The sequence below is a fragment of the Uranotaenia lowii genome, chromosome 3 (assembly GCF_029784155.1).
Source record: "Uranotaenia lowii strain MFRU-FL chromosome 3, ASM2978415v1, whole genome shotgun sequence".
Taxonomy (NCBI): Eukaryota; Metazoa; Arthropoda; class Insecta; order Diptera; family Culicidae; genus Uranotaenia; species Uranotaenia lowii.
Window position 1 is genome coordinate 51583648 of NC_073693.1, and position 11515 is coordinate 51595162.

Genomic DNA, 11515 nt, shown 5'->3' on the forward strand with positions numbered 1-11515 from the left:
CGAACGGCACCTGAGAAGATGAGATGGTGTGCATACATCGTCCGCGTTCCCTCCCGTGTCGTTTTCCCCTTCTCAGAGCAATCTATGCTTGAGAATCTATCGTTGGGCGAGACGGGACTTACCATCACTATAGAAATATGCGATGTGAGGGTCTAGTCCTTCGGCTTGAGTCATTCGAATTTGGGGTTGTACCTCGTGTTGCAATCCCTTTACATGAACTTTAGTTTTGGGTAACAGTCCCGAAATTTTATTTTTTGGCTCCTGTTCGCCTTTGGGTGGACTGGTATATACTTATGAAATTTCTACGTTAACTGGTAATATATAAACTATGACATTTTGTTTACTGACATCTATTTGTCAATAAACTCATATTTATCGTTCGATTGGAAGCGCCCGCTGTTTTCCTTATGGGAAATTACACGGAGTGAAAGCGTACCCAGCGCTTATCGCTCCATGTTTTCGATCATCTTCATGAGTGATTGTTGGAAAATGCTGGCAAGCCAAATGGATACGTGTTTTGGAGTGATGATTTGATGATAATTACTATGAAAATTTATTTTTCAAACTATTTTGTTTTTTTTTCTTTCTTTTATACATTGAAGAGGGAAAAAAATCAAATTTTTGAAGACAAAAATCATTTTTATTGTACTGCCCAGTTTCGCAAAAACGTAGTGACAAAGTTTACAAAAATTCACACCAATACATACAAATACACTGACATCGTCTGAACTCGTCGAGCTGATTCGATAGGTACCTATAAAGGTATATCTAAGACCCATAATTAAGGATCTCACAAATCGACCGATAACTATACCTTTCTGAAAGAAAGGCAAAAAGGTTTAAATCCTCATTGAATGAAAAAAATATAATTCATTAAAAGAGGGACTGTGTGTTTATGGATCTAATCGAAACTTGGTCCTCGACCCGAGCTATACGTAGGTCAGTCGATTAGTCAGGGAGCGGGCGAACGAGCCAAGTGATACAGTGAGTAGTTTCCTCGGCTGGGAGCGGCTCAGTTGGCCACCGATACTGCTTCCGAACGACGCACCGATCTGCACATTTGGCAACCATGACAGGTTTCTCTGTTTTAAAAGTCGGAATTGGAGGATCCAAGTAGGAGAAAAAAAATTCGAACCGAAATAGAAAAATTTTCTGTTTAAGAACTCATGCTATGGTAAAGCTTTTATAAAATGAAAATTACATAAAAATTAATTAAAACAGGCGAGTTGAGAGAACCGCCAGAGCATATTGACGTAAATTTCAAGCGAGTTGAGAGAACAGCTTGGGATTGAAAGTCGAGTCGGGAGAACAGTCTGAGCGCTTCGATTACAATTTCAAGCAAGTTGAGAGGACAGCTTGACATTGGAAGCTGAGTTGAGAGGACCAACAGAGCATATTTACTCAAACTTCAAGCAATTTGAGAGGACAGCTTGAAATCGGAAGGCAAGTTTAGATAACCGCCCGAACTTGAGAGGACAGCTTTAAATTAAACGGCGTGTTGAGAGGACAGTCTAAGCTTTTAGAGTTCAATTTCAAGTGAGTTGAGAGGACAGCTTGAGATTGGAAGGCAAGCTGAGAGGACCGTCTGAGCATATTTCAAGCGAATTAAGAGGACAGCTTGAAACTAAAGGTGAGTTGAGAGAACATCCTGAACGTTTGGGTTACAATTTCAAGCGAGTTGACAGGACAGCTTGACATAAATAGGCAAGTTGTGAGGACATCCTGAGCGTTTTGATTATAATTTCCAGCAAGTTGAGAGTACAGCATGAAATTGAAGGCGAGTTGAGAGGACCGCCCGAGCACATCAACCCGAATTTCAAGTGAGTTGAGAAGACTGCTTGATGAGAGAAAAATATTCAAGCGAGTTGAGAGGACAGCTTTATATAGCTTAGCTTAGCTTGATTGACTACTCACATCCACCTTTAATCGTTGAATCTGAAATGCTTCTATTTTTTTACACCAATCTCTCAATAGCTTCTTCAAAGCTTCATTTTGATCTTTCATTTCTCATTATCATCATTTCAAATTCCACGATCGCAGGCGTGGCTCCGTAGAACACAGTTCCACATCGCCAATGGTTGCTACTCCGTGATTGACCGAGGCCATCAGTTTTGTTCAGAGGTCAAATGAATGGTGCCTGGGACTGACAAAACATTCACAATGCCCAAAACTGATGCTCTCTCTTTACACAACAATAAAGGCGCCGGCCACGTCCTAGTAGTCAATAGATAGGTTTGGAAAACAGAGAAAGGGATGAAAGAAAAGTGTTGCGCTTTAGGATTAAGGTCACCTCTGCATCCTAGCAAAAAAAATTGGGTTGGAGGTTTGGATGAAAGGATATGATCAGGGGACAATTTTGACTAGTGTAATGATCTAAGTTTTCTACCATAAATTCACCAACGCCTCTACTGTGTCATGGAAAAGATCTTGTTTCTGATACAAAATTCTAACGTATTCCTCAAGCATTTCTATCGACGATTATCTTATTAGTTGTAATATAGTTATATGTTACTAAAAAAAATCAATGGATTAAAATTTACCGATTATTTTACAAAATGTATCAAAATCATTACAATAATAGATAATCAAACAACATTTGAACAATTTATAATTCTATGGAAACAAGTTTTTATAGATATAAAGAAATACATATTAATCATTTCTCAACGATATTTTGTTTTTCAAAATTACCTTAAACTATTTCAAACAGCTGCAATCACCGGCAACTAGAAGATATAAAAAAAATATCCTTCGAAAAATACAAGATCTTTATAGGACACTTTCAAAACAAAATATTCGTCTGGAAAAGTTATTGTTTATCTTGAAGTTTTGTTTCACAATTGTCTTAAACATTGATTTACTGACTGACTACAGTTTTGATAAGACCTTATAAATAATTTGTCATTTACTATTCTACCTTCTTTCCTATCATATAATGAAAGAGTTCAGTTATGTCAATTATTATTAATTTATTCTATTTTTTTAAAATTTTATCCAATGTTTAATGGGTAACTCAATAATCATCCTTTAAACACAATTGCCGGACACGACCTATCTTATCAAAACACGAATTTTGCCTTTTTTGTAAATTATCTTTAAAAATCTCGAATCAGGTGCTGCAAACCCTGGCAGAACATCCACATCAGCAAACCGTCTTCATATCTTATTAGTACAATTTGGTGTAATTTGTTCAAGTGGAGCGAACCTGCTAAATTTTATTTCAGCAAGTCTTTAAAAACAAAATATCTAATCTGTTTCAGATGTTCGAACTATAAACTTTTCCAATGATATTCTATAATTTGCTCAAAATAACGATGATTCAAAGAACGCAGTAAACAATTATGTAACTATATGGGAATACTAAATCAAACCTTCGAAAAGAATAGTTCGGATCCTTTAGACGTCCGGTAGCAATCCTGCTTGCATTTCATTGTAGGTAATTCTAATTTTCTCGTTTACTCAAAAACATTTTTCAGTTCTTGAATTTTATATTGTATCCTCAAATAAACTTTAAAAATTAGGATTTGAGAGACCTTGAAAATTTTTCCACTGATAAAAACACTTCCGTCATCGACGGTCACAGCCTACCCCGAGTTGAAAGGACAGCTTGATATAAATTAAAAACACCAAAAAGCGAGCTGAGAGGACAGTTGAGTGATTAGGCGGGTTGAAAGGACAGCTTGACATAAATTATTTAAATAAAACGTCTTGTAGCTCGTTGAGATGGTAGATTGGTGAAAATGAAAACTCAAGCAGATTGTGACGACAGCTTGAAAGAATTTGTATTGAATATATATAATCTTAGAACGATTTGCTCGTGATAAACAGTATTCAGTATAAAGAATTATGAGTCAGATAAATTCGAAATGATAATACAGTGAGCGAAATAAGAATAGCACCACTTGAGTTTTTCAACAAAAACAAGATTATTTTTAAAAATTTACTGTGTAAAAGTGAATAATAATGCCTCTACGAGTTATTTGAATAGATAACTGCATTTTAGGAGTTTTCCAGAATTCCAAAGGTTTTAAAATGGGGGTTTTAAGAGATGCTCCTCTGGCGTTAAGGAATTTGATATTTGAGCTATAAAACTTTATCAAACTGCTTGATTCTTTCATTAACATTCATAAGTAGGATGCAAAATGATGAAACATAGATTTGAGGCTGAGTTTGAATCCAAAAAGCAGGTTGGAATTCAAAAATACTAATGTTTTTTTAATAATCAAACACAATTTCTCTAGTTTTAAGTCATAGATGGCAGCACTATCTTGATATTTAACCAAATCCATGCCCATTTTCGAATATCCGGGATTGATTAGGGAGTGCTGGATGATTTTGGTCAAGAAATATATACAGGTATCGTGTGAACGCTTTGGAAATTCTAAGATCACTAAATCAAAAAAAATTAGAATTGCATCAAGGTCACTAAAAGTGAATTTTTTGAACCGATTATCAGAATAAAGTTATACTTTGCGATGGACCTTGATGGAGCAGACGGCAAGCATTATTATTGGTAAGATTTGCAATTGAATCGGAAGTTGAGATGAGCAGAAATTTTGGCGGTTGTACATTTTTGTGCAGGTGATTCTTTTGCAAATCCGGAAAAGCTTTCTGCAGCGTGAACTTCCACAAAACTGTGATGCGAAAATACCTCAAAATAATGAAAATGGGCCTAAATAAACCTGGAAAATCAATATTGAGACCAAATTTGGTTTTAACTGCAAGATAGTGCTGCCCTCTACGACTTGAAACTGGAAAAAAGTGTGGTTTACTGAACAAAATCAAAGTTTTTGATTTCCATCCTATTTTTTTCTGATTCAAAATTAATCCCGAATGTTGGTTTTATCATTTCACGTCATTTTAATGAAGAAAGTTAGTAGTTTGATGAAGTTTTATACCTCAAACATCAAATTCCTTAACGCCAGAGGAGCATCTCTTAAAACCCCCATTTTAAAACCTTTGAAAACCTTTGGAATTTTGGAAAACTCCTAAAATGCAGTTATCTATTCAAATAACTCGTAGAAGCATTATTATTCACTTTTCAACAGTAAATTTTTAAAAATAATCTTGTTTTTGTTGAAAAACTCAAGTGGTTCTATTCTTATTTCGCACCCCTTTTTCACATTTTTGGTCCTCAACGCCAATTGCTACGTCCAAAAAAGTAAACTTATGCTTGATTTATCCGTTAAGCAATTCAGAACAATCTGTGAAAGAATTTTTTTGTAATTTTCAATCATTCATATTTTAACAAGCAAAACACATAGTGGTGCTATTCTTATTTCGCTCACTGTAGTATTTAAAGTGAATAACACAATATAGCCACAGTGAACTGTCTCGTTAACAGAAAATATTATGTTTACAATACTACGCCAATATCAAGTCGCTAACCAAACTTTGATTAAGCATGACTAATGATTGATGCGAAGGTTATTAGCAATATAGTTTAATAGCGGTATAGTTTCTCCTGAGATAAATGATAATTTTAAAAAAATATGGTTGATTCCTTTTTACATTTCCACAAATAAGTTCTATTAAGGGGGGAGTAGGGTCTAACGGGTAAAAAAAACACCCTTTTCACGAATTTTTTTAAGAGCTATCGTTCAAACAAATGTATTGAAATTCTTTGCATTATAAAAAGCAATGCATTGTTAAAAGAACATTTAATAATTTTTTTGTAGAAAAATATTGAAAAATGAGCCGGTGACGGAGCACTTTCGAGGATGCCTTTTAGAAAACAGGATTTGCGGTGGACACTGTATCTCAGCACAGAATCATCTGAAGAAAAAAAATCAGAGCAAAATATTTTTAATAGATATTTTTCTAAACCCTAACGATTTTATTTAACTTAAAAAAAAATTTTATGAAATTTTTGTGGCTGTTTGAAGTAAAAACTACGACTTTTCACGAAAAAATCGGCCATTTTTTATCTGTAAAATCTTCCCAAAGTAAAAAAAACAACATCGTTGGGGTTTGGTATTTTATATGTAGAAAATATGTTCCAAATTTGAAAAGAATCGGTGAAGTAGTTTTCAAATGTCCACGGACTTTAAAAATGTGCTTTCGAGAAAAACGCGTTTGAAGTTTCTGCTCTTGCTTTCTTGCAGTATTAGATAAGAGGAGATAAAGGCCTATAATTTCTACAGTTTTGCTTCAATTGACTTGAAAAATTGACACAACTGTAAATTCCGACATCTGTCCTCGGGTGGCCAATCAATCTATTCGGTTGGTCATTCACTTGTTCCGTCTCGCGAACCACTTTTTGCTCGCCTGTTGCTGCTGACGCCGACTTCAAGACTGACGACTTTGCGAGTGTGGGTGAGCGTCGAGGGGCCGTCGAATGTGCTGTTGACGCACGCTGACTGATGAATACACTGATGCAAATCCAACCCTTACAACAACATTCTTGAAATGTTTTACAATAAGAAAATTTTAAAAAAATCGATTATTTTTAAAGTGTTAGACCCTAACCCCCCTTAACAGAAAAATCCTTCAAAAAAACTTGTTTTCAAAGGCGTCTTCGGTGATTTCGTGATAGATTTTTGATAAAAAAAAACATGAAAGACTTTTTTTAGTTTTAGTTTTAGATTTTTAGTTATTTTAAATTCTTATTTATTTTAATCTATTAAAAAATGTCAATTGCGCCATTTGCCATAGAAAAAATTTCAAGCTATTCGGATGTCACTTACATTGCTGGAATTTCATTTTTAGAATCTATTTTAAACTGTTAAACTCGTGAATGCAGCATAACTTTGAACGAGACTCAAATACAGATATCAATAAATAAAACTCTTTTTCACTGGCTTGACAGTAATAAGTTTTAATCCAATAAAGAAAATTATTGATCAGCATAGAATTTTGTTTACCAAAATTTAAGATTTATGATTTCACATAAAAAAAAACTAATCAATCAGTTTGAGTAAATGTATAGTAAATTTTACATAAAATTAAGTGTTTACTGGAGGTTTGAAGCAATATGAGGCTCTTGGAGCCAAAAGGGTATAAGTGCATAAAAGCAAATTTCGAGAAAACACGCTTATGTTATGTTTCGTCATTTTACATATATTTTTCGAAAATTTGCATTTTGACTTCGAACGAAATAATATGTGTCTAAATAAAATTCTATGAAACTGAAAAATCAAGAAATAAAGTTTGAAGTTGAAAAATCGTATGACAATATTAAATCAAAATCGACCATTTTTACACTTTTAAAACCCTCTTCCTAATAATCTGGATCGTTGAGAAAACTTTGCCCAGGGAGGCGTTGAGCTCGAAAATTTTGCAAAAGGGTACGGTTGGTAAAAAAAAAAGTTTGAAAACCACTGCACTGAACTATTTTTCACAAATAGATTTCTCAAACCCATTCCAATATTCGAAACAGGCAGAAGTCTTGATCCATTGCAACTAATTTTCACGGTAAGGAAACCCAATCCATTATTACCGATTTGCAATTTTTGATATTGACAAAAGTAAATTAACTTAAAAAAAACCCCTTTCAATCGATTGGACGTGTTTTCCCAACTAACAATTTATTTCTAAACCCCGAATGATCTATGGACCTAGCGTGTTGATTCCATTTTTGACTCGGTAGTTGGACATCTTCGATGACACTACCAGCAAGCAAAAGCCACGTCCAAGCAGCTCAAGTTGCACATTAAATTACAATCATAATTAATGGATTTATTTGTTTGCTTCAAACAGTTAGTCACCAGCCAGAAAAAAACATCGCTAAAGCAGGAACTTTTCCAGGGCGTAACTAGTATATCTGCAATCGGTTGAAGAGCCCTCGAAATGTCAGTTAGCTGCGTCGTCGGTACTCACCAGGGCCTTGTTTTTCCGTTTCTTGGCTTTCTCTCCTGGCCAACGACGGACGTTGCCATTAACTGCCGAACCTGATGATGAAATTGGCAGGCAAACCCAGTTGAATTGAAGCCCTCCCGAGCCCCAGGCCAGAAAACGACGACGTTCAATTAACTTTAGTCATTAGCTATGAATTATTGCCCAAACAATCACTGCTGCCGAAAATTGGGAAACCTAAAGCAACCGAAAGCAGTTTTTCAAGGAGTAAACAGTTTTCCAGAAACGCCAAAAACGACGCCGATGAGGAAAACGACGACAACGCGTTTACTGCACTGCGGATTGACATTAAAACTTAAATGGGTTGCCGAAATGTATATTTGTCAGAGCCGGAAGGAAAGTTAAGAGGATAGAAACGGGAAAAAAGATGGCTTGAGAAAAACAAACATATTTTCAATTCGACATTTTGTTTTTTTTTTTAGTTTGGGGATCCTCAAAATAGGTGCGTTTTGGAAAGGTGCCGAAGTGAGAAGCTATTTTCTAGATTCACTTTTATATCCTTTTTCTATTTAAACTTAGAAACAGAGAAAAAAAATAAAATTGTATTAAGTCGGAACTCTGAAATCGGAACTCTGAAATCGGAGTTCTGAAGACGGAAATCTAAAGTCGGAATACATGATTCTGAAGTCGAATTTTGAAGTCAGAATTCTGGAGTCGGAATTCTAGGGTGGGAATTTTTAAGTCGGAATTCTGAAATTGGAATTATGAAGTCGGAATTCTCAAGTAGGGAATTCTGTAGTCAGATTTCTGAAATTGGTATTCTGTAGTCGGAATTTTGTAGTCGGAATTCTGAAAACGAATTCCGAAGTCGGAATTCGGAAGTCCAAATTCTGAAGTTGGAATTCTCAAGTCGGAATTCTGAAATCGGAATTTTGGAGTCGGAATTCTGAAGTTGGAATTTTGAAGTCAGAATTTTGAAGTCAGAATACTGAAGTTGAAATTCATTAGTCGGAATTCTCAAGTAGGGAATTCTCAAGTCGGAATTCCCAAATCGGAATTCTCAAGTCGGAATTCTCAAGTCGGAATTCTCAAGTCGGAATTCTCAAGTCTGAATTCTCAAGCCTGAATTCTCTAGTCGGAATTCTCTAGTCGGAATTCTCAAGTCGGAATTCTCAAGTAGGAATTCTCAAGTCGGAATTCTCTAGTCGGAATTCTCAAGTCGGAATTCTCAAGTCGAAATTCTCAAGTCGGAATTCTCAAGTCGAAATTCTCAAGTCGGAATTCTCAAGTCGGAATTATAAAGTCGGAATTATCAAGTCGGAATTCTCAAGTTGGATTTCCGAAGTCGGAATTTGGAAGTCGGAATTGAGATGTCGGTGTTCTGAAGTTGGAATTCTTTAATATAAATTCTGAAATCGGAATTCTGGAGTCGGGATACTGCTATTTTTAATCTGTACTCTGAAGTATGAATCTGGACGAGTTTGACGAAGAAATTTTAAGATATTCAGAAAAGGGTTATTTCGGAAACAAACAAAAATACAGTGTACATAATTTATCATATGCATGATCTTTATTCATTTTAACGACAGTAAGAACAATATTCTGACAATACAAAACTTAAATCTGATTCTAAATCCTGAACACTATAATATGGAATATGAAAAAAAAAATACTTCCAACCTTCTTTGAATATTTCCTAATCCGTGAATGTGTACGACCCGATACCATGAATTCACAATAATTTGACACAGGTTTTGATCAGACGATTCACTTCTATCGGATCGAATAGATGCTCTCCCTTATCATCTCGGTAATCGGCCAAGGAGAGCTGACTTATACTTTCCATTCCCAGCTGCTCGGCTATCCTAGCCGAGAAAACACTGGTAAAGTCTCCGCTAATGGCCCCAAACCCGTGCTCCTTAGCTAAGTTGATCTGAAAATCCAGAATTTTCTTTCCCAGGCCGCGACCTCGATAGCTCGAATCCACAGCTAGAATATGCACATGATACGCTCGATCTAGTTGATACTTTCCGCAAACATCCGCCGTCCGCTCCAACTGAGCCAGCAACTTCAGAATGTCGGACCACTTCCGGGTTTCCGTGGTGGCAGCTTCCTTCAGCATCAGATCCGGATCTCCTGGATAAATGGGACCTCCAACCGATACTCCGACAAACTTTTTGGCAACCGTGTCTTCTGCCAGCACCGTGTAGCCGGGTTCCACGAAAGATAGCGAAAACTTCTCGTCGTCCGGCGTCGGATCTTTGCCATATTTATAGGACACTGTTATGGCTTCCTCTGGATAGTAGATGGTTCGCAGAACTTGCCTGACAAGTTCCACTTCTTCAGGACGAGCAACTCGAATGACTATATTATTGGAGCTCGCCATTCTCACTACTTTCTTTGCGATTAGAGAGATAGCAAAGACGCCTCCTCTGAATGACACGAACTGCTTAGCGGCTGATTCACGACTGCTCGAATGTCACGCGCACGCCGCCGTCGCCGTCTAGACTAAAGGAACAAGCGGAAAATGAAACACAGCTAGCTTGCTACCATCATTGTTTATTAGATACGCTTAAAATATGATTTTATCGATCGATTCACTTGATCCTCCGGTTGGAAAATTTGTTCTCCCTTCTCCGTCCGATAGTTTTCCAAAACAATCTCGTTGACAATTTCAAACTCCAACGATTCCATTATTTTTGCGGTGAAAACGTTCGAGCAATCGACGTAAACGCCTTTGAAACCCTTCTCCTTTGCCAGCTGAAGTTGTTTCCTAACCAGTTCCTTCGCAATGGAACGACCCCTAAAGTCGGGATGAACACCAACTATTTGTATTTCGTAAGCATCCGAAACGCCAAACTTCTCACTAACATTCGAACTTTCGTGAACGAATATCAAAAATTGCAGGATGTCACCCCATTTCCGGTCCCTGGAATTTTTAACGCTCTCCGTCAAAACCGCCACATCATCTTCGCTTCCGATGTAACCCAACGAAATACCAACAATCCGTCCATCATCTACCGTAGCTTTGACACCTAGACCTTCGTTCAGAAACTTCACACTGAACTCCACGTCCTCTTCTGCAGGTTCCTTCCCATGAATATAGGCCCGGTTCATGGGCTCAAAGGCGTAAAAGTAGTCCACTATGAATTGACGAGCGACTTCAAAGTCTTCCGGTAGTACGGGACCGTACGTTATTTCACTCATCTCGCTACTTTTGAGCACAATTCTTCGCTGAACTTGAAGGAAAACAAAAACACCAATATTCACCTTCTATTTGAATCTAGAACTGAGCGTAGTACGCACGAAGGTAAATCGTGACGAAATGTTAATCAAACTGAACATTGACCTAGCCAAATTTTGTTTTCGGCGCCTAAGTTCGCTTGGAAACAGCTGATAAACGCGAGATAAGGTAGAAGTGACTCGAATCATCTACCGTGTGTTATTCCGATACCTATCCTATCTGGGAAGATAATCTGTATGACGCAGCCGTAAAAGAAATATGTAACAACAAATTAAAAAAAAATATTCGAACGTCTAAGCCTAAAGTTTAAAGTAGAAGTTTTATTTTGCCATTATTGTCATTTTTTTTCATTTTTGTCATTTTTGTCACTTTTTTTTCATTTTCATTTTTTTTTTGTAATTTTTGTCATTTTTGTTATTTTTGTAATTTTTGTCATTTTTGTCGTTTTTTCCATTTTTGTCATTTTTGTCATTTTTG

General features: G+C 36.4%; 2 protein-coding genes across 2 annotated transcripts; both read right to left on the reverse strand.

Annotated features, from left to right (window-relative positions):
* Window positions 1–9366: 9366 nt before the first annotated feature.
* LOC129755655 (arylalkylamine N-acetyltransferase 1-like) lies at window positions 9367–10279 on the reverse strand. The gene has a single exon (XM_055752269.1). The coding sequence runs from the start codon at window positions 10178–10180 to the stop codon at window positions 9527–9529; it is 654 nt and encodes a 217-aa protein (XP_055608244.1). The 5' UTR covers window positions 10181–10279; the 3' UTR covers window positions 9367–9526.
* Window positions 10238–11183, reverse strand: LOC129755656 (uncharacterized). The gene has a single exon (XM_055752270.1). The coding sequence runs from the start codon at window positions 10999–11001 to the stop codon at window positions 10357–10359; it is 645 nt and encodes a 214-aa protein (XP_055608245.1). The 5' UTR covers window positions 11002–11183; the 3' UTR covers window positions 10238–10356.
* Between the last annotated feature and the right edge of the window lie 332 nt (window positions 11184–11515).

Bases quoted from the DNA above. Each gene is read 5' to 3' on its own strand.
- LOC129755656 (XM_055752270.1), bottom strand. From the start codon at position 11,001: ATGAGTGAAATAACGTACGGTCCCGTACTACCGGAAGACTTTGAAGTC.
- LOC129755655 (XM_055752269.1), bottom strand. From the start codon at position 10,180: ATGGCGAGCTCCAATAATATAGTCATTCGAGTTGCTCGTCCTGAAGAA.